This window comes from Fonsecaea nubica, assembly GCF_001646965.1.
Source record: "Fonsecaea nubica strain CBS 269.64 chromosome Unknown Scaff25, whole genome shotgun sequence".
NCBI classification, from domain to species: domain Eukaryota; kingdom Fungi; phylum Ascomycota; class Eurotiomycetes; order Chaetothyriales; family Herpotrichiellaceae; genus Fonsecaea; species Fonsecaea nubica.
Window position 1 is genome coordinate 325,332 of NW_019173698.1, and position 27,639 is coordinate 352,970.

Consider the following 27,639-nt stretch of genomic DNA (forward strand, 5'->3'; position numbering starts at 1 on the left):
AGTTCCATCAAACAGCGGGTTGCTATTCCCAGCGCTTCTATGTATAGGAGACAATGGTCTTTCATCCTGGTGGGTTGTGAGCGTTTGTTACAGACCCCGTTCTGCTTTGTCGCTGAACCACAGCCTTGTCCATGATTGTCCCTGCGACAAAGACAGCCTTGTTTGCTCCGTCCAATCACAGCGATAGCGCATAAGCAGGACCGTACAATACGAGTAGAGTGGAGCTCCTGCAGAGAACTGTGTCAAATGACATACAATACCTAGTATTCAATAGAAGATTGCTGTCATATAGGTCATTATTGTCATTTGAAGATCCCCATGACATCACCACCATCGCCTTGCCACAAGCTGCGATCTTCAGGCACATCCGTGCTCGGTGCGTGGGTGCCTCGCTGTTCAGCTCTTGACATGTGCGATAGAACCGATTCGAAAAGGGTAATCTTGTCCTCAAAACCTGTTTTTGATAGAACCCTTCCCCTCGTGGCAACGGGGTCGGGCGTTGTGGCGTACTGGGAAAGGAGTTCCCACCTGGCCCTGGAAATATATTCCTATCCAATTCCACGACTGCACCACCCTTTCTTTTCAACCTCTTCCATCTAACATCTTCGTACCCAGGTTGCTTGTTAGAAGACACACTCGTGCCTCCCAGAACTAATATTTGAGCTCAAAAGAACCCTGCCTGTAGGCATCTTCCTTTGCTGACCGGACGCCAAAAACAATGTCGGACGACGCTGGATTCTTCAAACGCACGTCCGAGGCCGTCGCCAATGCCGGTGCCTCTGTTGCCGGCGCGGTTTCCGGTTCCCTGTCCCTAGGCGCCTCGGCCAGCCACAAGAAAACGACGACGACAAAGACAAAGACCACCCTTCCAACAGCAGAGCAACAGCAATACATCGTCGCGAATGGAGGGGCGGGGCAGCCTGCTCAAGGACGCATCACTAGTGGTGGAGTGGGCGAGCAGAAGAGGATCACGTCAAAGGAGGCCGATGCATTGTACCAGGAGCGCATGGAGGACGAGTATGCAAAGAGGGAGGGCGGCGCTTGAATACAGGTTGTGAGAGAGTTGGGAGCACAGGTTTGTTGGTGTTTGCTGGGAACTTTGCCCAAGGGTGAGAGCAGGTCTGTTGTTAACTATTTCTCCTGCGATCGGACTACAAACCGGGGGAGGACACACAGGCACCGTCAACTCAAGATCACTCTGCCAACATTGCGTGAGATCTATAAAAACATATGTATTTCGACGTGCTGGGCTTTGGAGAGGATTTCCATACCTCCATAACTTCTGGATCGTTGAATGTTGACTTTCGCACATGCAAAACATCGCCCACTGCGGGAGTGACATCATTTTCTAGACACTGGGAAAATCTTCGGCAGATTCGGAGCACGAGATCCCAGATGCACTTTTAAGATCTCGCGTGTTCCTTCACCATAGCAAAACGACAAAAAGTGCGGTGTCTGTACAGAGTATAAGTACACGGTCACTCACTCTCTGTATCCCGCCATGGCTCCGGACGTCTCAAAAGCTCTGGAACTGATAGACGCAGCTCACAGAGAAGACCCGAACACGGTCGACATCAACGGCGACCAAATCCCCTACGAGCTACACTATGCTCAGAAAATGACACGCTACCTCGACCTCCACACGCCGAACGCTGGCCCCTTGCTCGCCACGGCCGCCCGTGCCCAGCATTTCCGCCGTTGGGAAGTGCCGCGAGACAGCTACCCGCGCACCAAAGCCGGGTACTTTGCGTGGCGCACGTTCCTGAAGAACCGGCAGGCCGAGCAAGTCAGGCAGATCTGCCTGGAGTGCTCGTACACGGAGGAGGAAGCCGGCAAGGTGGCGGCGCTGATTGCAAAGGAGGATCTGAAAAAGGGGGAAGGTAAGGGCGACGCCGACGCGCAGGTCATTGAGGATGTCGCGTGCCTGGTGTTTCTGGACGACCAGTTTGACGACTTCGAAAAGGGCCACGATGAAGAGAAGATCATTGGCATATTGCAGAAGACGTGGGTGAAGATGGGCCAGAGGGGGCAAGAGTTGGCGCTGGCCATGGATTTGAGTGAGAGGGCAAAGGAGATGATAGGCAAGGCTCTGGCGGGTTGATGGGAGGAAGGGGGGAGGGAAGGGGGTTTGTCTGATGCAGACGCCATATTGTACTTTGTCTGGTCAACAGCAGCCAGGCGTCGATAGGTCTGCACGTTCCTGGCATGGGTGTGGGAGTGAATTCCTCGTCTACACACCTCCATTGCCCGCGCAGTCCTGTGTCACACCCCAGTCCAAAACTCCCAGTCTTCCTCACAAGCCTCGATCGGACAAGACACGGGTATTGTGTACAGACCCCTGCGTCGTGGGACGTTTCCAAAGCGCTGTGTCCAACTAGCCCACCATTGCTTTCTGTCCCACACAAGTTGGCGGCGAGGCGGGTAAAGATCGGTCTTTACAATGTCCCAGGTTTAACGTGGTGGTTTTGTGGGAAACTGCGGGCCTCCACAAACCCCGCGATATACCGCCACGTCGGCCGTATATGAACGAAGCACCAAAACCCTTCTGGATCTCTGTCAACTGATAGTTTTGCATTCCTTGATACCAGCGCAATACTACTCGCAAGCGAGAAATGTCTCCCTATCCGAAAATTGACTGTCACTCCCACTTCCTGCCTGCGTAAGTTTCATTCATTCCCGGGAGGCGCCCGAAGCGAGTCGAGTCGAGTCCTACTGACCAAACTTCCTCAGTGAATACCGCAAGGCTCTTGCTGAAAATGGTCATAAGAACCCTGATGGCATGCCAGCGATCCCGGTACGTCTGCAGAGCCCCCGATCAATCTACCCAAGGGGCTAGCTAACGGCCGTGGTCAGGAATGGAGCGAAGAGAGTCACCTTACAATGATGAAATCCATCAACGTGACCAAGTCGATTCTCAGCATCAGCACCCCGGGAGTTCACCTCAAGTCTGGCGACGACGCACTTGCCCGAAAACTGGCCAGACACGTCAACGAGGTCGGGGCGGATCTGAAGAAACGAATGCCCGACCAATTTGGCTTCTTCGCCTCTCTCCCCTTACCCGACGTCGAGGGCACCCTGCAAGAGATCTCCTATGCTATGGACCACCTCAACGCCGACGGGGTTGTCGTGCTCACCAACTTTCACGGGACGTATCTCGGCCACAAGGACTTTGACGCCGTCTTCGACGAGTTGAACCGGAGAAAAGCCGTCGTCTTCATCCATCCTACCACACCGTGCCTGTCGTCGGGAACTGCGGCGACGCCACTCCCTCAATTCCCGAGACCAATGTTTGAGTTCTTGTTCGACAGTGCTCGCGCCGTCATTAACCTGTTCCTGACAGGCACCGTGAAGCGGTGTCCCGACATCACCTTCCACATGTCCCACGTCGGAGGCGCGTTCCCACCCCTGATCAACCGGTTCTCGAGCGTCGCCGAGGTCATGAAGCTGGGAGGATCTGCCAACGAGGTCACCCCGGCATGGGTCAAGGAGAGGCTCAACAAACAATTCTACTTCGACACGGCGGGATGGGCCTTCCCGGAGCAGGCCAAGGGGCTGCTGGAGTACGTCACCGTCGATAGGATGCTGTTTGGAAGCGATTTTCCTTATACGCCCTTACCGGTGGTCCAAGGTCTGTCCAAGCAGCACGATGAGTATCTGCCCCAGGTGTTTGCCAGTGACGACGACAAGGAGAAATTATGTACCAAGAACGCTTTGCAGCTCTTCAAAAAGTAACCCAGCAGCAAGCTTTCTTGAACGAGATGGGAAGGGCATGGGATTATGCTTTACTAGCCGACCATGAGAATCGCGTGGAATCAGCTTTGGCAGCGCCGGGATCTCTCCATCAAGTTCGTTTCTTGCCACGATTTCCTGGGCGGCTTCGCTATGTGGGCGAACCAAGACAGACCCCTTGCTGATCTTTACTACACAAACCGGGAAGTAATGGGTGATGGATGTCTCTTAGGTTCTGGGCTATGCGCTGGGCGTGTGACGAGGCTCAGAGGCATCTCCCTCCTCTTTGATCGGAGAACTAATCCGAAGACGAGGTGCCCCTCTTTGCCTTTCAGCATTCGCCATGATCGTCATGCTGCTGTCGTCAGATAATGCCAGGTGAAGTCATTGTAGCAAGCGACCGTCAACAATGGACTTGGGCTGTGCAGGGAGCATTCAGTAGAATATATCTAAGGGTGGTGCATGTTTTCGTACCCGGTCTATTCAGACATTTTGCTAGAAAACGACTCCCCAACAAAGGCAAATTTTGACAACAAGAAACAAAGACCATCGCAAAAACTCATCTCGTATAGCAACCTTGTCTACTGCACTTGATCGGGCCTACCTCTTCAGAAAAAATAATGACCGACAGCCAGACAACAAGCACGACGGGCACCTCAGAAGGTGCAGCATCCTCACACTCGGAACTGTTTGGGCTTCCAGGCCAGAAGAGAGCCTCGACCACCGCCGGCGCCGGAGCAGGATCAGGCATTATCGGAACGAGTGGGCACGCCGGCGCGGCGAACAAGAGTGTCGACCTGGACACGGGAAGCGAGGTTCAGAACGCTGGAGGGGTTGCTGGCGTTGCCGAGGGAGGGAAGAGCAGCACCGTCACAGGATCTGGCGGCGAGACTCTCACTCCCAGTCAAGGAAGTGGAGATGTTCGACCGGCGGGGCAAGAGAAGGGCATCATCGACAAGTTGAATCCATTGAAGTGATAGTGATGGTTAGGGACATGTAGTTGGGGAGAGAGGTTGGTGACTGCGCAGTGGATTGAGGGCAAGGCAAATCTTACGAGTATTTGCAGAACAGGTGGGGCTGCAGTTGGCGTCCAGGGCTTGAAGGAGGGAGTAAGAAGCCATCAATGACTGTAGAGGATCGTGCTTAAGATATTTCTATGCCATCATCTTCTCAACTCAAGTACAAGTACAATCTAATTAACGCAGGTCTTACCATTCTCCCAAAATCGGTACAGGCGAGAAGCCCTGTTCTCCGGGGGCCGTTTTAACAGCAAGGGAAAGGCGTGGCGACCCGTCAGGTACTAAAGATGGGCAGAGTGGAGGCGGCGGGACCAGTGAAAATGTCCCAGTCGTGCAGCAGCTAAGGGGAGGTGGCAGGGTGCTCAGCGAGGTAAAAGGTGGTTGCTGTTCGGGGTTGTTTGGACGCCCGTAAGGCGCTTATAAGCCACACCAACGGGCAACTTCCACCTGCAGCAGCCGTGCAAAATAACGGGGAAGCCACTAAACCTGACCCGTTTCTCTCAACCTGGCCCATTGTGATCCAACTTCGCACCTCTGCTGCCAACTCTGCACAACACCAGTATCCCGATCGCCCAATGTCCAGCTTAACGTGACTCAATCCAATGTTCCACCACCCTTCTCATCCTTAATCAACATTCCTCCTCGCGATCGCTACGTTCGCAGGACCTCTGTCAAGATAAAAAGATCGAATCCCCTTACTCAGTGCCGATTCTGTCGCTGCGCGTTGCCTCGTTTAAACAATACTCGACACGACTTCCACATTGGTTGTTTGATTACTTGCTGCGCACTCGCGGCGCCCAATCAGTCACCTTGTCACCTCCGGTTTTTGATCGAGGAGACTCGCCCATCACGGCGTTGTCGAGATTCAACCACTCCTTCGACAACGACGACACTGAACACGAGGACAAGATATACATTGCACCACCGCCACATTCACCCAGGTCCGCAGCGTCATCCTCGAGTCCTCCCTCCCCACGACCGCCTCCCTTCTCCTCCCTCTATTTTCCATCCGACGCCGAGCTCGACCGCATCAGAGCCACTGTCACCGAGACTCATTGCGACTCGCTCTTAGCCTCTGCCCCGGCACCCTCCTTCGAGGAGGCTCTCGCCGAAGACGAACCCGGGTCTAAGGCTGAGCGCGAGACAAAAGCTGCCCTCCCACAAGACACAAAAGCTCAGTCTTCCTCCGGCAAGGCCGTTGACGACGGAGAGCCGCCGCCACCTTATACCGAAGGTTCTAGTCCATTAGAGTCGTTCTCATACCTCATGGCGGCAGCGGGTGGTGCTGCCAGCATCATCACACAGGTCCAGCAAACAGGCCCACCAATCAACACTTTAGGAGGTGAGTGGCGATGCTCTTGGGGGAAGTGATCAAGACTGACACGATGGGTGTGTAGCAGGCGAGGCTGCAGCTGATGAACACATCACATTGGACTTGAGGTTTGTTTCCTTGGCTCACACTGAAAGCCAGCAAACAGAAAGCTGACTGCACCTCAGGGGAACGCATTTCACCCTTTCCCGTGATGAATTGTTGACGCTGCCCGAGTTTGTGCTGCTATCATTATTCCCCAATGGCCTTCTCCCGGATGGCCACATGAACTCGTTTCACGAAGGCGATGTCTACCCCGTTGACGTACGTCCCAATCAAAGCCCCCATCCCATTGTCGTTCTTAGCAATCCTTGTATCTATATCGGAGATGTAACCTATTCTTCACAGTATGACCCAGCCTCCCTTCAGTATATGTTAAATTTCTTCCGAGATGTGGCTCAATCAATACCCTCCACGTCTCCCTCCCCAACAACACCACCAGAACATGACCCCATCTCGATTGAACCCTTACAGGGTTCGACCAAGGATATGCTTCAGGACCGAGCGGGGATCATAGTCTTGAGAGAAGATCTTGACTTTTATGTCATTCCTCCTCGTCCAGACATTGAGCAGCCGGAAATGACAGAGATCAAACGGGCCGCTGGGAAATCCCTACTCAAACAAGACGGAATCTTCTCTGGTCTTAAGCGGAGTGAAGAAGCTGGCACGACAGAGCAACATTTGATTGAAATGCTGACCGCAGGGTATGTTCCACAAACCGATCATCTCAGATGGAGATACTGACACATGCAGCGGTTTTAATCACGATGATGCCTGGGGTCATCGAGCTGGAGAACCAAACAAGGCCGTTATTTGCAGCTTGGCTCTCGCGCGGCTACGGACTGATATCAAAGGGGATTTGGCTGGGAGCAATGTTGTGGGCATGGCTCAAAAACTCCTCCTGTTTTGGCGCAAACCGGCTCGGAGATGCTGGTGGGAGGGTGTTGAGCTGACTGATGTGGACGGGGTTGAGGGCAAGTTGAAGGTATGGATTCGAAGAGTGTGGACCCTCGAAATGGTGAGTATCCCCTGTGTTGTGTCGATATACCGTTGTCCTGACATCCTGTTCAGAGCGTGATCGGCCTTCGATGACAGGAGCGCAGTCATTCTTTCGTTGCCGTGTTGGCGTTTTGCATTGAGCGATCAGGAGAAAAAGAAGTTCGGTTTCGGAATATCCATGTGTTAGGGCTTTTGGGAGTATGAAACGGGTGATTGTCGCGACATTGCCTGCACAGCTAGGGTTTGCCTACAAAGAGCTGGGTGAGACTCCATACAGCCAATATTCGGGTTTCTTCTTACCCCCGGTCACAATCGCCTAGTGCCGTTGGCTTGGTGAAGAAGGATCCCACGTTTGTTCATTTGTAACTTGGGGTAATAAAAAAAATATGTACATGTTTCTCCATGGGCGAGACTTGAACAGTGAACTTTCTCTTTGGACCTTCCTTGTTGATTCCCGTCCAGCAGCAAAAAGGTAAAGTTGGCTCCGGCGGCTTCTAGTATACCTTCTCCCATTTCCCTCGCAGGTGTTGCGGCTCCTATCCTCTCCCCGGTGGAGAGGGTTAAATCGAGCAATCTTACAACAGCCACGAGGTACTCTGGGACAGGAGAACCATGTGCAAGACCCCTACAGCAAGCTCATGATCCCCCTTCAGAAGGCCCCTCCCACCTAACCCACTAGACCTTTTTCCCAAGATTGTAACAATAGCCCACCCCGAACTCGAAGTTGTAGGGGTCTCCAAGTGCTGATCGAACTTCAAGTTTTGTTTTTTTTTGTTGGTGTGTGATTTTTCACTTGGTGGGGGGGCTATGTTGCAGGAAATTCAGAGGGAATAAATCAAATTGATGATTGTTTTCTTCGGAGTGGGGCCTTGGTGGTGAGTGAATTTCTCGTTCGTACTGAGAGTGAGTATGCTGGGTACCTTTGTCTATATCACTTCAGCCTTGTCTGGGATTAAAAGTGGGGCGGCATGCCCATGCAAGGCTGAGGGTGATTTCAGGGCTCTAGCTTGGCGAAATAGGTACCTCGTACATGGGGTCCAACAGAGAGAGCTAGTTTTACGGGGAGATTACAATTTGTACCTCGTACAAGACTTGAGCTTGGACTCTGTCAATGAGGCCAGGAATGGAGTCTTGACGATATACGAGGTAATTGCGCTTCCTATCGCTTGTTCACAGTGGACAGGACGGAGCATTTCATCCACTCCTCCACTTTCGCCGAATGCTAACTATGGGTTTTCAGTGAAGACTGCAGGATATCATCTCGGGCAGGCGGATAAGAATACTCGGAATATTGAGTGGGAAAAGCGACGTATTCAGTGGGAGAAAGGACGATTCCAAGGTCACGGGCACGAACAGTTCCCCGCATGTTTCACGATGGCGGACACAACATCTGAACCAGCCCGGAAAAACCTACAAAGACCTAAGCAATCCGAAAGCCGGACACGAAAGATGCTTCAAAAGTTGCCGGTTTGTCAGTCGGGCTCTGGCAAGAATGTGGTCAAATGGCGAGGCTGTCTCCGCGAAACCAGGGTTATCAAAGCGCGACCTCATAAAGGCCTTTCAGGCCAAGGGGGCTCAAGGAGGCACCTTCATGGTGAGGGTTGAACACATGATCCAGAGTGGACCGTGTCTAGGGCATCATCTCATCTTGACCTGACCCTCTGCGAACTGGTGATTGAGGAGGTATCGTCGAATACTTTCCAATTTAAGCTCTTTCCTATAAGACTAGTGTCTTGGGACTACCGGGGAGTCCCTTGGCTTGGCACTAGACCCGTCTCGGAAGGGGTCGAAAGTCGCGACTGCGAACATTTCTTCAAGTAGCCCATTGCTGCAGCGCAATTGCGACACGCTTTGGCCATTACCCTTGATACCCTTCTGTCGGGCGTGGCGCGTGGACTCGATTCTTCTTGAGGCTTGTCGCTGTCGACCATGTCATAGTGCTGTATCACTCGTCCAGCCAACCGCGATGCACCATGGCGCCCGCGCAAGCATATGTGACCAGCTATCCCCCGCGAATTCGCCAGTACACCAATACCCTCCTTCAACCCGTTCTCCAGACCCAAAATGTCGTGCCCGGCGGTCGCACCACCAAACGAGGGACAACCATAATCAACTACGCAGATGATGCCTACGATGAGGACGACTTTGAAGACAGCGAAGGGCCCCGGCGACCGACCGGACTGCGATCGTTACGACGGGAAGAGCTCGAGAAAAAGGACACGCAGCATGAAAAGGTGGGAAAGGAAATACACGAGCCTGTCGATGTGCAGCCCATTTATCGGGATTGGATAATCAGGAGGACCGTTAGGCCCACGTCAGTGCTGCCCCTCGACTGTTGAAATCTCACTGTGGTGTTATTGACCAAGTTTTGTTGTGTCGAACAGGACCGATGCCCAGGCACACATCCAGTCGCAACTCCCACTCACCCTTATACCGATACGTATCGATCTCGATGTACCTCCCTACCAGCCTGAAGCGCCTTTCCCCCTGCCACGCACAGGGGACATCGGAGTCAACCCTTCTCTCCCAATGTTCAAGAAACCTGAACCTTTGCCGGGCTACAAGATACGGGATATTTTCTTGTGGAATCTTCACGAGAATCTACTTACTCCGGATGACTTCGCGCAGTGTTTCGTCCGCGAACTGGACTTACCGAACCAAACAGGTCTTGCGATGAACGTCAGTCAGCAAATCCGGACCCAACTGGAGGACTACGCGGGTGTTGCCATGCATCCTCTCTTTCACACTCAGCAGAAGAGATCGCAAATGCCTGACACCAACCCTGCTCCAACACCGTCAGCTTTTGTCAATGGAAGCTCTCGTGGCGGCACACCCCGGGCGCACCTGGGGGCTTCAATATCGCGTCCAACCTCTACGACACCGGGAACTCCCGCCATTTCAACACCTCATCCTATTACATTGACCAACGGCGCTTCTATAACAGCAGTCGCTTCTCCGCTACCGCCAGAACCCCAAATTGAGCAGCAGGATGACTCTGAAGATCCATTTCTTAATCCGGACGACACGTACCGCTGTATAATCACGCTCTCAATCTACCTCTCCTCGAAACTTTACCAAGACAAATTCGAATGGTCATTGTTACATCCACCGGGTGCTGCAGAGGCATTTGCAAGACAGACTTGCGCAGACATGGGATTGGGCGGCGAATGGGTTATGGCCATTACTCATGCGATCTACGAAGCAGTGTTGCGACTGAAAAAGGAGGCGTGCGAAGGCGGCATGGTCATGATCGGTGGGAACCATTTAAGCGGAGAAATCGACAACCAAGCCGTCCGGAGCGAAGAAGGTGCTGGGTGGAGATACGACATTGACGATTTTGGGGCCGAATGGGAGCCGAAATTCGAGGCTCTGAGTAAAGAAGAGATCGAGAAGAGAGAGGGTGATCGTGAACGTCAACTGAGGAGATTGCGGAGAGAGACTGCCAAATTCAGCTCCACAGCTGGGATGGTGCCCTCTGCTCGAGAACAGGAAGCACAGCAACGAGGAAGTTACTTTGACTACACCACCATTGGGAGCGCCGGGACAGGAGAGGATACTCCCCTCATGGGACGTGGAGAAAGAAGCAAGAAGAAGCGGCGATTCAGATCGCTGTCTCCCGTGGCAAAGGCGCAGACCCCGGATGCGACTGGAAGCTCTGCTGGTGCGGGATGGGGAGGTGAAGGCAATCGACTGCAGGAATACGAGAGGCAGAATTGGCGGTGTAAACATTGTCTCATTTGGGGCAGCGCTGTCTGGGCTGTTCGGGATGGACCTATGGGCCCTAGAGTAAGTCCCCTCCTGTTTTCCTTTTGCTTCTGCCTTGGTCTTTCCACCTTGTGATTGCGACTCCTGAACCCCTTTGATTTGACGATGCTGACTGGTGATGTTTGAGCAGACACTCTGCAACAGTTGCGGGTTGGTCTACGAGCGAGACAAGAAGCTGCCTGTGTGGAATGAGGGATTGCACCGGCATACCTTACCACTCGGCAGGTAGTCGAGTTTGTTGTCTGTGCGGGTTGAAACGGAACGTCCTTACCCTTTTCTCGTCTTTCGTGAGCCTCGATTGAGTCCTCGCGGTGCTTGTGCATTATATTCTGGAGCTGTGCAGGAGTGGGTGGGATCTCTGGTCAGGAAAAGGAAGAGCTGGTCAGGCTACATGCATCGGGGCATTACGGTTCTTTTTTTAAATGATCGGACGGGGACTGCGAGGCGCGAATATATCAGCCAGTCTTTGGTTGCATATGCAATGTGCTGGAAAGGAATGTAGAACTACCCCAGATTTTCCAGAAGGATGCCTCTATTTGGGCGGCATATAGTGTCTTGTCTGATGGCCATTACATCAATCAAGAAGAATGAGACTTTTGTGGCCGAATGAGGTACTGAACAGCTTACCCAGTCACCCAGTGTAGTGTAGTGAGTGTCTTTGTATGCGATGACTGTCACAACAGCGCAGCCTCGTCCAATAAGATCGGATGGCGGATCAGAGATGCACGGAGCGCACGAGGCTGAACTGCGCATCTGGAATCCCGCAGCGAAATAGTTGCCAGATCACGAAACTTGTCAAGTTGCGCAAACACCATCCTCGACCCATTTACGAGTCTTCGACGAGTTCTCTACATTCTCCGTGCTTACATCTGTCACTTCCGTCCCGATATGCGGTAGTGTTTCCTCTTGTGCCGTCACACTTTTCTCCCTTATTTACCCACCTACATATTCCCCGAGTACCTGTCCCGACGAAGTTGACGTGGAAATGGTATGTTTCTTTTGGTACCCTTTTTCGTCCCTTGCCGCAGACTGCGCAATTGATTGAACACACAGCCTGGGGTACCCCGCTGGACATACACTCCCCCTCTGTCTAGCTGGTGGTTCTCCGAGTCTGACGTTGCGAGACATTGTCATGGCTAAATTGAACTAAACTAACTTGTGTGCGAAAAACAGGCGCAAGTCATTGCGAACTCGGGCCACGATGATATGATTGTACGTTGCGCTTCCCTTCCGTTGTCCAACCCCTTGAACGACGTTTCTACGACTCCAAGAGATGGGGTTCTGCGATTGAGGAAAGAGGTGGCTGGCTGACTTGGGGGGTTTACGGTGGTTGACAGCACGATGCGGTCCTCGATTACTATGGCCGACGACTCGCGACTTGTTCGAGTGACAAGACCATCAAGATCTTTGAGATTGAAGGCGACCAACACCGGTTAACGGAGACGCTGAAAGGGTGAGCTTCCACTCGATTCTGTGAAACACTGGCCCCGAGGTTTTGGTTGGCATACACTGACAAAGAGTTCGTTTCGATGGCGCATTACAGCCACGAAGGCGCGGTCTGGTGCGTGTCATGGGCGCATCCCAAGTTCGGCACTCTCCTGGCCTCGTCGTCGTACGATGGCCGCGTGCACATTTACCGCGAAACGCCCTCACAACAGTCCCAGCCGGGCCAACAGTCACAGTCGTCATGGACCCTGGTCTTCACGAGCACATTCCACACCGCCTCGGTCAACATGGTCTCCTGGGCACCACCGGACCTGGGCTGTCTGCTGGCGTGTGCCTCGTCGGACGGCAACGTATCGGTGCTCGAGTTCCGCGACAACCAGTGGGGCCACATCATCTTCCCGGCGCACCCCATGGGCGTGAACGCGGTGAGCTGGGCGCCGTCTGCTCCGCCGGGCGCCATCACGCGGAAAGACCCCGGCACCACCGCGGCGGGCAGTGGTGGCGGGCTGGTCAAGCGGTTCGTCACGGGCGGGAGCGACAACAACGTCAAGCTGTGGGAGTTGGACCCGCAGACCGGCACGTACGAGAACGTGCTGGTCCTGCCCAACGGCCACGGCGACTGGGTCCGCGACGTCGCCTGGTCGCCCACCCTGCTCAGCAAGTCGTACATCGCCAGCGCGAGCCAAGACAAGACGGTCAAGATCTGGACCTGCACAAACATGAACTCCGGGCCCGGCAACGTCGGGGACTGGACCCTGGCCAAGACGTTGGAATTCGACGCCGTCACCTGGCGCGTGAGCTGGAGTCTGAGCGGCAATGTGCTCGCCGTCTCGGGCGGTGACAACAAGGTCACCCTCTGGAAGGAGGATCTGAAAGGGAACTGGGAGATGGTCAGAGAGGTGACCGAGTAGATTTGCCGATGGGCATACCCTACAAAGGGATTCCAAGTATCTGCTACGGTCCGTGTATGCTGGCGGCGCAACACGCTACACACCCATCTGGGTTGGGAGAGGATAGCCTCAGCACGCGATAGAAAATCACGGGAAGAAAAAAAGAAAAAGAAAAACAAACGAACATCTTACAAAATGACGACTACGTTTCTTACCTCCTTGTGTCTTCTTTCCTCGCCCCTCTCCTGATTCTCTCCTTGGATGTTACTGTATATGTACATTCCTGATCCCACCTGGTCTTGTACACGACATCCATGACACCGAAAGGAAAATGGTATGTATGATATATATATATATAAGAAACTCCCAAGGCGAGAGACAAATCTATAAAGTATAAGTAAAGACTACCTGGTAACTTTCGCACGCCTCCTGAAGGGCACGGCCCATACTCTTTTACGTGGAGGGAATGTGATGTATGGCCATACATACATACATACATACATCGTCCTACTTCCTACTCCCTATATCCTACAACGACATGCATGAAGACCAAGGCATAGGATAGGTCGAGCGTGAAACTATGAAAAGGGACACGTAAGACGCAGAAAAATGAGAGGAGTCAATCAATTAGTTTTATAGATATATATCTCTCCTCTTACGGACGAAGCGCATACGCTTTCCACTCCTTGTCGACTCGTCTCTTGCCGTCGACATCGCCTTTCCACCCTTGAGCCTGGATGACGGGCTTGGTGGTGACGGACTCGAGCTCTCGGGCCCGTAGATTCGCGTCTTGAATTCTCGCGATACACGTCCCCCGCCCCAGGATCTCCAGTGTCTCGGCGATGCCGGGCCCTTGTCTGCCGCCCAGCAATGCCCAGCGGAGGTAGTGGTACAGTTCCCGTTTCCAGGTCCGCGCGTCGACGGACTCGTCGGGTCCGCTCGCTTCGAGGGAGCGGAGGTGCGAGAGGTGCGTGTCTCGGGTCCATGACTCTTCGGGGATCAAAGCCAGCGTTGATGCTGCGACGCGGAGTGGATGAAGGAGCCCGACGTCACTGACTTCCAAGTGGTTTTTCAGGGACACAGGCTCGAAGAACAAGGCGCACTGTTCGGCGAATTGAGATGGAGAGCGGTAATGTAGAGATTCGACCTTCAGTAACTGGACGAGCACATCTCTTAGCTGCCGTTTCTGCGAACCAGTGTCTAGAAACTGCATGATTCTCCCAGCGCCGTACTTGTCCAAAAGAGAGACGGCCACATCGCGAATCATTTGCTCAAATTCTTCCCCTCCAGCTAGCACTCGTCGGCGAGCATGTTGTTCCTGCAAAAAGTTCAATTTATCCAGCGAGACAATGGTGTTCCCCTTTGTGATTTTCAGATCAAAAAGGGATTCGAGCTGGGCGAGGTTCATGACATCCCGTTTCTGAGTGTGAGACCAGCCCAAGAGCGCTGCGAAATTGACGAGGGCTTCGGGAAATATTCCTTGGTCGCGAAACCGCGAGATGTCAGAGTTGAAGTTCCTCTTGCTGAGCTTCTGTTTGTTGGCGTCGACCAGCAGTGGGACGTGGGCATAAGCTGGAGGCGTCCAGTCGAGGGAGTTATATAGCGCGACATGCAATGGTGTCGAAGCCATCCATTCCGACCCCCGGACAACGTGGGTGATGTGCATTTCATGGTCATCACAAACATTTGCCCAGTGGTAAGTAGGGAAGCCATCGGATTTCATCAGGATCGCATCCTCGTATACCGGTTCGTCCACGAGCAATCTTTTGGTCTTTTCGGCCCCGTGGCCTTGAGATTTGCCGTAGACGAGGTCATTATAGCGAGGCCACTCGGGCGGGGACAGGAAACGGATAACATGCGCTTCACCGCGATGGGCTTTCTCTTCCGCCTGAGACGGGGAGAGGCTGTTCAGACATTTCCTGTCGTACCCCAAACTCAAACCCTTTTCGTGGCGGCGGCGATTGAGATCATCGAGACGGTCCGACGTGCAGAAGCAGCGGTACGCCTGTCCCGTCTGCAACAGGCCCTTGATGTGTGTCTTGTACAGCTCAAGTCGTTCAGACTGTCGATATGGGCCGTAAGGTCCTCCTACTTCAGGGCCCTCGTCCCATTGCAGCCCAGCCCACCTCAGATCTCTGTACAACTGGTCCTCCGCACCGGGTATCGTCCTCTTTGCATCGGTGTCCTCGATTCGAAGAAGGAACCGACCGTTCGTCGCTCGAGCAAGGAGGTAATTGAACAACGCAGTACGGATGGACCCTAAGTGAAGGTTTCCCGTGGGAGAGGGAGCGAACCGAGTTCGAGCTGGTGTCGAGGGCAGCTTTCCTCGTTTTGGGGTGGAATGCGTCGTGCTGCTGCTCCTGGTTGGCGCAGTCGAGGCTTTGCGACTCGGGACAAGCGAATGCCCCTTTGCCGCGGTCTGACGGGCACGACATGAATTGCACACCCATCCAGTGACGCGGATGGCAGGCCTCGCCCTCATGGACAACGGGAGAAGACGTTGCAGTTGATAGAGAAAGAATGCAAGGTGTGGTAATCAATGCAAAATTCCTCGACTCGAAATCACCAGAAGATTCACGGGCCAACCAGTAGGAAAAGAGGGAAGCAATCCAAATTCTTCGAATGCTTCTATTCCTCCGCTGTCCGGGTTAATCGTCAGGTATCCATACACATGCAGCCCTATACTTGGTAGTGAATAATTAATTGCTTGCGCGCCACCACTGGATCTGTTGAAGGTTAGGCCCCGACTTTTCGTGCTAGCTCGTGCTGGGTGAACAAAAACTGCGAAGTCAATCTCCACTCATCTTTCTCACAGAACCTGTCGATTAGTTGTCATCTGCTGGATGCCTCGAAGCGTTTATTATTTTCCACTTTCCATCAACACCGACATTCTCTGCTTCCTGCACATATCTCTCGAGACACACATCTCCCAACAGATTTGAAAACAAAACAATGGACGGCGATACCCCCAACACTGGCGCCGAGATTGATCTCTACGAGATCCTCGGCGTCCCCAAAGATGCCTCTCAAGCCGATATCCGCAAAGCATACAGAAAAGCGGCGCTGGCCAGCCACCCCGACAAAGTGCCGCCCGAGGAGCGGGAAGAGGCAGAGGCCCGTTTCAAAGCCGCCTCCCAGGCTTACGAGATCCTTTACGACGACGAGAAGAGACATCTCTACGATGCCCACGGCATGGCTGCCTTCGATGGGTCCCGCGGCCCCGGGGGCATGGGTGGGGAGGTGAACATGGAAGACATCCTCAACCTGTTCGGCATGGGTGGTGGGATCCCGGGGATGGGCATGCCGGGGATGGGCGGTCGCAAAATGCGACGAAGTCCCGATGAAAATCAGAAATACGAAGTCACCCTGGAAGATTTGTACAAAGGCAAGACTGTCAAGTTCTCTTCCACCAAGAACGTCATCTGTTCGAAATGCAAGGGTACCGGTGGTGCAGAGAAGGCACAAGCCAAAGAGTGCTCCGCTTGCAAGGGGCAGGGTGTCAAACAGGTTCTGAGCCAGGTGGGGCCGGGCATGTTGACCCAGCGCATGGTCGAGTGCGGTGCCTGCGAGGGTACAGGCCAGGTTTTCAATCCCAAGGACAAATGCAAGAAATGCAAGGGCAAGAGGGTCACGGAAGAGAAGAAGCAACTCGAACTCTACATCCCCCGTGGTGCTCGGGAAGGGGATCAAATCAAACTCGAAGGCGAGGCGGATCAGGTCCCTGGGGCCGAGCAGACGGGAGACATCATTTTCCACCTCGTTGAGCAGCCTCATGAGGTGTTCCAGCGCACGGGCAACGACCTCAGCGCAAAGCTCGACATCACTCTCGCCGAGGCGCTGACGGGCTTCCACCGCGTCGTCCTCAAGCACCTCGACGGGCGGGGCATTGAACTGAGGCACCCACAAGAACCAGGCCAGATCCTCCGCCCGGGCGAAGTGCTCAAGATCCACGGTGAGGGCATGCCGCTCAAGAAGTCTGACGCAAAGGGAGATCTCTATCTCGTCGTCGAGATCGCCTTCCCTGAAGATGGCTTCTTCTTGGACAAGCCCGAGGCGTTGGAGCAACTGCAGAAACTCCTCCCTGGGCCGGAGCCACCGATCGAAGCCGAGGAAACCGATGAGGTGAGTTTCGAGGTGGCAGACATTGACGAAATCGGAGGTCAGGAGGCCCAAGGAGCGTGGGAGGACGAAGATGGTCCGCAGGGTGCGCAGTGCCAGACTCAGTAAGCAAAAGATTGGGTTTCCGGGATGTCAATGGGCTGGTTGGACGGACGCGACACGACGTTATGACTCAAAAGACATCCAGAAACAAGGGATGGTGGAAAGCAAAGCATTAGACGGCGTTTTTGATGCAGGGTTCTTGGGGAAAGCATTGTACCGGCGTTGCTTTAGAGATGACGAGTTGGGCTCGCTCCTGAGACGAAGGAAGATCCATACTCTCCTATGTTGTAGAGAGGTTTCTTCATGTCCGTGCTCCCAGGCTCCGACTTGATCTGATTCGGGTTACCACGTTGTTCGATGGCGGTTGATGCTGGGAGGCCGGGTCTTCCTGGCTCGAAGGTATTGGATCTATCCAAGCTGAAATATATATCTCCTCTAGGTGACCAAGTCTTAGAACATGAACGTTGCTCCACTTTCTCCAAGCATAGAGACCTTCCTTTCTAGCCGCTACTCTTTTCCGCATCCTAATCCGCTCCGTTCTCGACCGGCTCTGGCTCGGGCGCTCCTGATGCTCTCAAGCGCCCGCCAAACTTCTTCTTCGTCCTTTCCGGAGTAACTCTGTAACATGTGGGAAACCAACTCTTGAGCTCCTCGCTATCTGTCCCTTCGATCATGCTTGCAGCGGCTTTTGCGCACAAAAAACACAAGACCATTCCATGCCCCTGGAATGAGGCAGCCAAATATAGTCCTTGCTCACCGGGTACAGGTCCTACAAAAGGATACCCATCGCACGAGAAGCCCATGACGCCAGACCAGATTCGTCGACATCGACCTTCCGGGTTGTCTTTGCCCCAATTCTTCGCGCCAAAGTATCGCTCTGTACATTCCAAGAGATAGTCTGCGCTGTTCTTGTCATAGGTGGTATCATCAGTATTCCCGTATTCGGATGTTCCCTCGTCTTGTGCAACGTGCATACCACCTCCGATCACAATGTCACCCTCAAACTTGGAGCCGGCAGGGCGAGAGATCATATATTCAAAGCCTTCGTCGTAGACAAAGGAGTAGGTCGTTTCGAGTCCCTTTTGGGGCATGCCTTGTCCAGGCCGTTGAGCTGTCACTACTCCTCGCAGAGGGACGATCACACCTTGGAGTTGCGGATAGAGGTGTGCAGTATAGCCATTTGTAGCTAGGACGAGTGTTTTGGCTTTGATATTGCCACGTGGTGTCGAGATGGTCCACTTCCCATCTGCAGCACATTTGGACAAGCTTTTTGCAGGAGTGTTGCATTGGAGGTTAAGTCCCTTTTGCAGAGCGAGCTTTAGTACGCCGATAGTGAACTTGTACGCACTCAGACTCCCTGATTCATACTCAAGCCCTCCAACACTGTTCGGTGCCAGAAATTTCTCTGCCGTCTCCTGGCTGTTGTGGAAAATGTGCTTCGGAGCATTTTCCTTGCCCATCAACTTCTCCATTAGCACGACCGATTCTCGAGCCTTTTCAAATTGCTTCTCGTCGTAAAAGACGTCAATGGTTTGACATCTCACAGAATCGCAGTCGATGTTGTTCTCGCGGGCGAATTTGTGAACCGAGACCATGCAGTTGTATTCTAGGTTGGTGATCTTCATGGCATCTTCTGCCCCCACGGATTGAACGTTGTCGAGGAAGGATCGATAGGTAGCTGTCTTAGTGTGACCTCCTTCAAACGGGTCATGTTAGGGAGTGCTCGTGAACCATAGAAGAGAGAGGTCGTCTTATCAGCTGGTAAGAAGGACAAACGTCAAGGAGCACAAGTCAGTTTCTGATGACTCCAGACCTACCATTTCTACCACTGGCGCCACTGGCAGCCTGACGTGCCTCCAGAAGTACAACCTTGAGGGCTGGATTCGATGAAAGCAGATTGTAAGAAATAGAGGCGCCGCTGACCCCTGAGCCAATGATGGCTATATCGACCTCATCGGGGAGTTCGGCGGTCGTGCGACAATCTGCTATCTCATCGGGTGGATCTTGCCAGTAGCTCTGGATAGGATGATCGCGGGGCAGACCTGGAGGTATACTGGCTCTTTGTTCCATTGGAAGAAGCCGGGAGGACAAGATCGAGATCTGAGAGGGCTGGAGGAGAGTCGAGGAAGCTGACAGAGAGTCAGACAGAGGACACTGTCTGGCACTATATGGGGAGTACCGAGCAGTGGACCTCGCAGTGACCGGGAGCACTAATGGTGGGACCGATCAGCCTGTGAGGTTACATAAAGGAGAGGCAATAGAGATATTTCGGCTGATTGTACGAGCGCAGGCAGTTCACTCACGTGACTCAACCTGCGGCAACCCCAACCGTGTGCCGGACTAACGCCGCTTGCGGCTGCTAAGCCAGTAGTGAGAGGGCGCCTAGCAAACCTGGCTCGCGGGTGGAGGTGGCTGCCGGGTGGCTGCTGGGCGGTCCTGGCACCTGGGTGGTGCTGGCAGCCCGGCGCCTGGGCTCCAGTCTTTCGCTCGCCTCGCCTTCTCGTCTTTGCCCCGTCACCTGTCGACCTCCGACTTTCGTTTCTGTCTTTGTTCTTCCCAAATCCCTTCCGACCAACAACTCTCCGCTCCCCTTCTCACTCACCACCTCGTTCCCACCGACGTCTTGAGTGTTGCGCCCGTCCGATACCTCGCTCCTGCTTGTCTCTACCGCAAGCCGTGTCCGCCATCATCGTCATCCCCTCCCGAAGTCGCCCATTGATACAAATCCGATCAAAGTGACGCCCCGCTCCACCACTGCCCAAGTGACAGCTCTGCTGGATCACAGCGCTCTCTTCGCGACTCCTCCGCTATCGACGGTGGCGCGCAAACCACCGCGGAAGGACTTGATTTGCGCGATTTCATGTCCTCTACAAGCCGGCCAACTGCCATCCCGCCATCCCCAACTTCTCCCTCTGAATCGGGCCTCAAGCGACGGCGCCTGTCTGACAATCTTCCGCACTCCCCCATTTCCCCTTCTTTTATGTCAGTCGCTACAAAGAGCTATGTCTCCTCTTACGGAAATACACATAATTCCGACGAGACTTCGGGGCGCTCGTCTCCGAACTCACCAAAGGCTTCAGCACCGCGTAATCAACAACCGTTGTCCCGTACCACGCCGTCCTTGCCAACCCCTGCGCACAGTGTGACGGGCACTTCCTCTGGATTTGACATGGTTGATGATATCGATTCACATCGGGACAAGCGTCAAAGACTTGATTCGGATAGAGATCAGGAGGCGGATCAAATGGAAGTAGAACCCCTTGGAGAGGCAACAAATCATGATCGGAACGATGAGATGGAAATAGACGGCGAAATTGCTGGCAAGGAGAACAGCGCTGAACTGGGAGCTACTGAGAAGGCTGCAGAGCTAACAGTGGACGAGAAGACCCTGGACCAACTACAGAAAGATATGGGTGAAGCCTTTCTTCTCTGCAGATCCAGTAAGACTCTCCACTTCTCCACCACTCATAATCTATCCTTGCAGGTTTGTTAACAGACATTCTCACAGAAGTTGAGCGCCAGAAACCGAACCCGCAGCAGCATTTGTTGGCATTATATGGTCTGGGCCCATTATTGCACAGTGTCGCTCGTACCGATCCGAGGACTGGTGAGAAAATAAACAAGCTGCGGAAATCGTACGAGGGTCAAATCAAGGGATTCGCTCTGACGGGGCGGAACAAACCTGTCAAGGGCGAACGCAACGTGGAAGAAGACCAACCCGGACCGTTACGGCGCATGGCTGGATCGTCTGCTTGGGGCCTTCAACCAGATGAGCAGTGGAATGCAGAACACGCAAAGTCCAAGATTGAAGTTACGGCAGACTTCCGAAACAAGTTGAAACAAGCCATGCAAATGCAGCCAGGCACAGTTCGCAATAACGCTCACTGGGAGGATATGCTCGGATTCGATAAGCCGAAACCGAACGTGGCTCCGATGCAACAACCAACCCCTCGGCCTGTCGCAAACGGGGTGGTACGACAGTCTCAACAACCATCTGCAGAAGCCAAACGACAGACTCGCGGGAAAAAGCGGAGTTATGGTGATGATAGTTTTGTCGGCTACGGAGAAGGTTATTCGGATCCTGAAGATGGCGATGGCGACGAATATGGCAGCCAAAGAAAACGGAAAAAGGTGATAGCCACGGACTACTGATGGATTGATCTGTGACTTACACAGCCTCAGGTTTCGTCTGGGACACCTCTTCCCTATGGACCAGATCGCTAGACGCCTTCGGTAGTCCCGTTCGGCGGCCATGCATATTCACGACATCACCTTTGAATGCATATTCTTTGCCATATTTTGCATGCACGGGATGTTTTCAAGATACCCTAATGAGGACAGATAGAGAGAACAGAAAAAGGGACACGGGCGATGGGCGGTCAAAACTCGTGGAGGCGTTTCAGAGGGGGGAGGGTCGGTCTTTGTCTTTCGCATGCTATTCCAAGCATTGAACATGGGGCTGCAGGGAGGATGGAGGCAGGATATTCGTGCTTTACCCTGATCCGGGATGGCGAGTGAGGCTTTCTACTATCACTTCTGCTCGATCAGCGTCGACAGGGCTCAAACCACAATGGGGGGAAATAGCGGCGGCCTCCGGATGACCTTGCAGGTCTGTTCACGCCTTGTGGCATCGTCCTGAGGCGCGTTATGTACGAGCGATCATGACACTAAATGAACAACACATTCACCGAAAACCTGCCTATATATCTTTCACCTGTCTCATGATGCCGTCTTTGATTGTTCCCGAAGAGACGACGTATTCATATTTCGCGGATGCAGTCGTGTTTTCTTCAAGTGCAGCCAAACCCTTTCGTCGACCTCGCCAATTGACTTGATACGAGCTCGATCTGCTTTGTAGGGCAAACCCTTCCACCCCAAGAAACACAGCCCAAAGACAAGATGGCTTCGTCCTATCTACCTATGCCCGAGCCTACCGTGCCCAAAAGACCACTATCGTCCTACAAACTCATCTCGTACGACATCTACGGCACGCTCATCGATTGGGAGACAGCCATTGTAAAACTGCTTCAGCCGCTAGTCTCGCGCATCCCCTCATCCTCCCCCCTCAGCCAGGAATACCATGACAGCACGAGCCCGGGCACCGAAGGACGGATCCGACTCGCGGCGAAGTACAACGACATCGAACATGAGTTGGAGGAAAAGAACCCATCTCAGCAATATGACGAGCTCCTGCATGACATCTACCTGCGCATCGCGGCCGACTTTGGCCTCGAAGTCACCGAGTCGACCGAGGAGGAAGCAAAGCGGTTCGGCGAGAGCATCGGCACCTGGCCACCGTTCCCGGACACGGTCGACGCGTGCCAGCGGCTGGTGAAGCACGGGTTCAAGCTGGTGCCGCTGTCCAACGTCGACCGGGCCAGTTTCGCGCGCACCTGCTCGGGACCGCTGAGGGACGTCGACTTCTTCCGCGTCTACACGGCCCAGGACATCGGCTCGTACAAGCCCGACCTCCGCAACTTTGAGTACCTCATCGAGCACGCCAAGGAGGACGCCGGCGTGGAGAAGCACGAGATCCTGCACGTCGCGCAGAGCATCTTCCACGATCACATCCCGGCCAAGAAGATGGGGTTGGCCAGCGCGTGGATCAACCGAAAGGGGGCGGGGATGGGTGGCAACGAGGCGATCAGAGGTATCCATGAACGGGGGGAGGTCGGGTATGGATGGAGGTTTGGGACATTGGGGGAGTTGGCAGATGAGGTTGAGAGGGAGAAAGGCCAGGAAGAGAAGTAGTGTATCGCAGCGGAGGACCTTGATAAGTATGTTCTTCGTCTTTAATGCCATTGCCAGTGCTCTGTCTCGAAAAGTCGCCCTTCCTAAGCCGTCCATTTTACATTCCCATCTGTCAGGCCTTCTCGTTAAAGTCGACGCTACACAACAGCCTTGCCTTATACTCGGTTTACTCTTTCTTCCTCCGAGATGTTTATGGATCACTGCTCTCGGTGACGGGAGCCCTGCCCAGTTGGATCTGTTTGTTTCGGTCAGTATTACGGCGTGGACCTGAAACGGTTGTCGAGCTGCTTACCTGCAAGATCTTCTGGTCCCAGCCCTTGGGGAAACTTTGAATCTTTTCCACATGGCGTGTCTGTTCGTTGCTTCAATCCCATCAGGGTATTCTCACCTCTTCCTCTGGGGGTTGATCTGTGGCCATGAGTGCTTTGAAGACATTGTTGCGATCCGCATACTCCAGCCAGTGGAGATTCGCAAAGACGATCTGCTTAACGCCTTCCTGGACTTCCTTTCTGTGACGATTCGAGCGTACATTTCAAGTGCTGCAACGGGGTTCTGCTCGCTTGATATCTTATGAGGATTCAATGAGGTCATGCGGGCGAGGAGTGTGTTGGTCAGTGGCCGGCGCATGCGACTGGCTTCAAGAACTTTTTCGATCACTCTGAGACGCTGTCAGCTGCTGTGGCGTTGGAGGCATTATAACTTGCTCAGTTAATCCACCGATCTCGAGCGAGGAGATACGCCTCAATAGATGTATGTGGTCGTGTGGTGTGGAACGGGGTTCTGAGTGGGTGCTGCCGAACATCAGCCGCGCCAGACTTCATCATCTTCGTGGTTTGTGTTGCCTTCCTCTTCCTTCCTACCCACAATCCTCCATTGCTCGGCAGAGGAGAAACGCTAAACTATGGCACGCAGATCCATTTCCTCGAGTCACATCACATTTTCCGACGGGTATGGACGAGATTGGCGACCTTACAACCAGAGAGTAGGCTCTCGCTCCGGGGTCAAGGTCATTATACCGATTGAGGAAATGCTGCAAAACGCCACACCGCAGCCCCTGCTTGGCTCCAGGACACCGTCCATTTCATTCAATCTTCTTCTTCCGCCGCTGCTTAGGAGTCTTTTCCTCCTGAACCATGTCTCTGAGGTGTTCACATACATACTCAACAGATGGTCATGGCAAATGCTCACCGCAGTACTCGATCCAATCATTTCATTCAACATGATCCAAATGCTTCCCGTTACAGTCAACGGCTCTCGAAGGAGCAATGGGAAGAGATCAAGCCCAGGGTGGTGGCACTCTGCAGTCAAGATGTCGGTATTTCTGGCATCCTACGAGAGTTGCAGTCCAGTAATATCTCTGTGACACGAAACCAACTTGACGGGAAAATGAAGAAATGGGGGCTTAAGGGGAGCACTCAAGGGCCTTCAACGCAGGCCATGCTTGCTGTCCCATATGCCGCAATGTCGGAGCAAGCAGCCATTTCGGGAGAAAATGCGAGAAATCCATCAGAGCTACTCTCGCAGAGTGCTAATTCGACATTGTCGGCTATGGACCCCGCTGGTTCAAGTTACGGCTCGGCTCTCGAATCCAAACCGCCTCAACTCGCGGAAGCCTCCCCATTCGAACCTACCGGACTGAGTCGAATCTCGAAGTCGCAATGCGTAGCGGACGCATCCGACACCGATATCATCATGACCGAATATTCCGTCGTTCCACCTACCAGGGTGCCGTCAGAAAGGTCGGCCGGTGCTGCTGCATCTGATCTCCAACCTCAAGCCAGCGAGATGATGGAAACAGAAGACAATAACATGACGCAGAGTTTCACTCGCAAACAAGATTCTCCCAAGCACAGCCTGGGTCAAAACCTGCACCGTCTACCTCAAGTGCTCCTGGACGAACATCATCCGAGACTCGAAATTAATTCGTTATGTTTCGATGATGAGGGCATAATACCCCGGATATTCTGCTCTTTTGTTACCAAATATGGCGCTTCTGTTAATGTTCTCAGACGCTTCGGATACATGGCAACGCTGCTTTTCACATTGAACTTCCAAAGCGAGGCGTTCCAGATGTCACTTCGTATTGTCGATCAGATCAATCGTCAAGTGTCGGTTCAGGGACTTTCGCGTCAGCTTCTGCCATTATATGTCATATCGTGTGCTCAATTTGCTGGCTCAGTGGGCGAAAGATTGGAAGCAATGTCGCTTGTTCGACAGACATATAATTGGCTGTCAAGGTGCCATCTGTCTGGACAACACACCGGCCAACAGACTACTTCATGTCTGGAGGCCCTCCTCCAAGTGGAGGAAGATAACCCAGTGCAGCGAGACAAGGTGACGGCCTACTGGTTCTGGGACGCTGCACTCTCCGATTTCCAGGAAGACGAAGAGCACTTTATTTGGTCAGACATGTTGGAATGCAACAGCATTGACAGCGCCTTTCATTTTCTCCACGAGGACAGGGATATCTTGAATTTAATGAAGGATGCAATCACCAAGATAAAGAAGAGTCTACAAGCCTATAAGGAAGAAATCGATGGGGTATGGTGTCGCCACCTACGAGCCTTCGAAGACGATCTCTACATAGGTCGAGAATTGGCACGCTTAGTTTTGAAGCCTCGTGTGTTACAAGATGCCGGACATCTCGATGATCTGGTCTCTACTGAGAGCGCAGAAGATCTTGATAACTCAATAATTATCTCCCGACTCCTGGAACCAATCTTGTCAGTGATGTGTGTTATAATCGGCAAGCAGGGGCGAAGAGAATGGATCGGTGGCGGACGTTGGAGCGCCTCAACCAGCAACTTCAAACTCTCAGCTATGCTCATGGATGCGGCTCTGTCAATCCAGCGAGCAGTATGCCGTGGCCCGAAGGTTGAAGGTGATGTCGTTGATGGTTTGATAACGGCCGACAGCTATGAAGACTTCATCGGCGCATGTCTTCGCGAATTGAATGCCAGGAAGATGAGGAAATTCCCGTCAGAGGCAATGGACGACAAAGACCTGATTGAAATGACGGCTCTCCTGGCGAAAGTATCGAATCACTCAGACCTTGAATCATTGGACAAAACATTCTTGCCGTTGACACTCTGCGTTGTGCCGCCCAACTCACTCTTCCCATCCAAATTGATCCGTCCCGCCACTCTCTCAAATCCCCTTCACGTTGAAGCTATAAGGGCCTACAGCGCAGAGACTTGGGCCGGCCCATCTCTCGCCAGATCTTGTACGTCGTCGATAAGTTCGGGTTACAAGTCGTTCAAGGCAACAGCTGCTGCGCATGGAATGGTTGGATCTATGCAACCCCCAACGATTCCTCCAGTTCCAATGGTGAATTGGTCGGAGCTTATGAGCTTGAAGTTCCATGCTGGGACAGGATTCCCTTCGATTCATATGACGAGTATTCCTTCCGTCATCTCAACCCGCGACTTTGAGTGTCACTCCGTCGACGAAGACATAGTCTTGTGAAAGGTGGGATCATGGTGGGGAACGACTACCGACCAATGTTTTCCTCGTGGGCTTGCTATGGGACGATCGGAGGATGTGGTTCTTGAATACTTGGGGTTTGGAAGGAAGGATTCAAAGGCGTCGGGGGTATTAAAATGATACAGTCATGACTGACAAGCTGGCAATGCTGATGGCCGTCGTCACGGAGGGGTCTCCCCTTGACGTGTCCATACTGATCTACCCTGTCTTTTATGCCGAGATGATCAATCACAGATACATTACACAACATCTAATAGTAAGATCCCTGAAAATCTATGACACATTGAGTTTGTATTCGACCCCCCTCTATGACCCCTCGGTAGGTATGGGGACGTTGAACCCGTTGAGGTTGACCGACACCAAAGCGTACAGCGACACGAGGAAGATCAGCTCGGACAACATCTTCTGGCCGAGGACACGGACGCCCTGGGCGTAGAGGTCGTCGGACAGCGGACCTCCCGACACCAGGGATTTGGAGATGTCGTGCACGAGCGTTTCGTCGGGCGAGAGACCGCCCTCGGGAACCTCGCCGCGCGCCAGGGCGGCGACCTGGTCCGGGGCGAAGTAGTGGCGCGACAGGCCCGAGTGGGCGTAGACCTCGTAGGCGGCGCGGTAGTGCGAGCCGACGGTCAGGATGGCGACCTGGCGCAGCGTCTCCGGCAGCGTCGCGGCCCGGAACATGACCTTGCTGAGGTGCCACATGGCGGCGCCGACGACGGGCTCGTGGATCCACGCGTTCCACGGGCCCAGCAGCGCGCCGGAGCCGTCCCGCGTGATGAACGACTGCTGCCCGTCGAGCGTCTTGACGATGTTGTCCACCACGTCGTCGTACAGGGCCCGCTGCGCCGGGTCCAGCTGCTCCGGGGGTACGGGCTGGAGGCGCATTCGGGAGGTCATTTTTGTCCTGCTCTCTCTCTCCCGGTATCTCTATCTGACTCGAGAAGGGGAGCGAAGTGTGTATGATGCTCGTGAGTGCGTGAGTGAGTGAGTGGTAGTTTCTTGACCGGATGGAAGGTGTCTTGGGGGG

The 27,639-nt window shown here is 53.6% G+C and overlaps 13 protein-coding genes across 13 annotated transcripts; 9 read left to right on the plus strand and 4 right to left on the minus strand.

Annotated features, from left to right (window-relative positions):
• Positions 1 to 718: 718 nt before the first annotated feature.
• Positions 719 to 1,045, plus strand: AYO20_04737 (hypothetical protein; the record flags this gene model as incomplete). Its single annotated transcript, XM_022643032.1, has 1 exon — positions 719 to 1,045. One exon carries the CDS (start codon positions 719 to 721, stop codon positions 1,043 to 1,045), a length of 327 nt encoding a protein of 108 aa, XP_022501087.1.
• A 456-nt stretch (positions 1,046 to 1,501) lies between these two features.
• AYO20_04738 (hypothetical protein) lies at positions 1,502 to 2,101 on the plus strand (the record flags this gene model as incomplete). Its single annotated transcript, XM_022643033.1, has 1 exon — positions 1,502 to 2,101. The coding sequence occupies one exon, from the start codon at positions 1,502 to 1,504 to the stop codon at positions 2,099 to 2,101; it is 600 nt and encodes a 199-aa protein (XP_022501088.1).
• Positions 2,102 to 2,612: 511 nt separating this feature from the next.
• On the plus strand, positions 2,613 to 3,732 carry AYO20_04739 (hypothetical protein; the record flags this gene model as incomplete). Its single annotated transcript, XM_022643034.1, has 3 exons — positions 2,613 to 2,659; positions 2,731 to 2,794; positions 2,854 to 3,732. 3 exons carry the CDS (start codon positions 2,613 to 2,615, stop codon positions 3,730 to 3,732), a joined length of 990 nt encoding a protein of 329 aa, XP_022501089.1.
• Positions 3,733 to 4,349: 617 nt separating this feature from the next.
• Positions 4,350 to 7,209, plus strand: AYO20_04740 (hypothetical protein; the record flags this gene model as incomplete). Its single annotated transcript, XM_022643035.1, has 8 exons — positions 4,350 to 4,702; positions 4,796 to 4,838; positions 5,412 to 6,090; positions 6,146 to 6,188; positions 6,246 to 6,381; positions 6,466 to 6,821; positions 6,871 to 7,135; positions 7,189 to 7,209. 8 exons carry the CDS (start codon positions 4,350 to 4,352, stop codon positions 7,207 to 7,209), a joined length of 1,896 nt encoding a protein of 631 aa, XP_022501090.1.
• A 1,880-nt stretch (positions 7,210 to 9,089) lies between these two features.
• On the plus strand, positions 9,090 to 13,238 carry AYO20_04741 (hypothetical protein; the record flags this gene model as incomplete). The annotated part of the gene is made up of 5 exons (XM_022643036.1): positions 9,090 to 9,430; positions 9,501 to 10,902; positions 12,055 to 12,093; positions 12,219 to 12,334; positions 12,425 to 13,238. The coding sequence occupies 5 exons, from the start codon at positions 9,090 to 9,092 to the stop codon at positions 13,236 to 13,238; spliced, it is 2,712 nt and encodes a 903-aa protein (XP_022501091.1).
• Positions 13,239 to 13,872: 634 nt separating this feature from the next.
• Positions 13,873 to 15,699, minus strand: AYO20_04742 (glutamate-tRNA ligase; the record flags this gene model as incomplete). Its single annotated transcript, XM_022643037.1, has 1 exon — positions 13,873 to 15,699. The coding sequence occupies one exon, from the start codon at positions 15,697 to 15,699 to the stop codon at positions 13,873 to 13,875; it is 1,827 nt and encodes a 608-aa protein (XP_022501092.1).
• A 470-nt stretch (positions 15,700 to 16,169) lies between these two features.
• Positions 16,170 to 17,444, plus strand: AYO20_04743 (hypothetical protein; the record flags this gene model as incomplete). The annotated part of the gene is made up of 1 exon (XM_022643038.1): positions 16,170 to 17,444. The coding sequence occupies one exon, from the start codon at positions 16,170 to 16,172 to the stop codon at positions 17,442 to 17,444; it is 1,275 nt and encodes a 424-aa protein (XP_022501093.1).
• A 458-nt stretch (positions 17,445 to 17,902) lies between these two features.
• Positions 17,903 to 19,448, minus strand: AYO20_04744 (hypothetical protein; the record flags this gene model as incomplete). The annotated part of the gene is made up of 2 exons (XM_022643039.1): positions 17,903 to 19,074; positions 19,196 to 19,448. The coding sequence occupies 2 exons, from the start codon at positions 19,446 to 19,448 to the stop codon at positions 17,903 to 17,905; spliced, it is 1,425 nt and encodes a 474-aa protein (XP_022501094.1).
• A 910-nt stretch (positions 19,449 to 20,358) lies between these two features.
• AYO20_04745 (hypothetical protein) lies at positions 20,359 to 21,530 on the plus strand (the record flags this gene model as incomplete). Its single annotated transcript, XM_022643040.1, has 2 exons — positions 20,359 to 20,818; positions 20,887 to 21,530. 2 exons carry the CDS (start codon positions 20,359 to 20,361, stop codon positions 21,528 to 21,530), a joined length of 1,104 nt encoding a protein of 367 aa, XP_022501095.1.
• Positions 21,531 to 22,277: 747 nt separating this feature from the next.
• Positions 22,278 to 23,129, plus strand: AYO20_04746 (haloacid dehalogenase, type II; the record flags this gene model as incomplete). Its single annotated transcript, XM_022643041.1, has 1 exon — positions 22,278 to 23,129. One exon carries the CDS (start codon positions 22,278 to 22,280, stop codon positions 23,127 to 23,129), a length of 852 nt encoding a protein of 283 aa, XP_022501096.1.
• A 190-nt stretch (positions 23,130 to 23,319) lies between these two features.
• AYO20_04747 (hypothetical protein) lies at positions 23,320 to 23,756 on the minus strand (the record flags this gene model as incomplete). The annotated part of the gene is made up of 4 exons (XM_022643042.1): positions 23,320 to 23,364; positions 23,422 to 23,463; positions 23,518 to 23,638; positions 23,659 to 23,756. 4 exons carry the CDS (start codon positions 23,754 to 23,756, stop codon positions 23,320 to 23,322), a joined length of 306 nt encoding a protein of 101 aa, XP_022501097.1.
• An 834-nt stretch (positions 23,757 to 24,590) lies between these two features.
• Positions 24,591 to 26,594, plus strand: AYO20_04748 (hypothetical protein; the record flags this gene model as incomplete). Its single annotated transcript, XM_022643043.1, has 1 exon — positions 24,591 to 26,594. The coding sequence occupies one exon, from the start codon at positions 24,591 to 24,593 to the stop codon at positions 26,592 to 26,594; it is 2,004 nt and encodes a 667-aa protein (XP_022501098.1).
• Positions 26,595 to 26,918: 324 nt separating this feature from the next.
• On the minus strand, positions 26,919 to 27,509 carry AYO20_04749 (hypothetical protein; the record flags this gene model as incomplete). The annotated part of the gene is made up of 1 exon (XM_022643044.1): positions 26,919 to 27,509. The coding sequence occupies one exon, from the start codon at positions 27,507 to 27,509 to the stop codon at positions 26,919 to 26,921; it is 591 nt and encodes a 196-aa protein (XP_022501099.1).
• Positions 27,510 to 27,639: the final 130 nt, after the last annotated feature.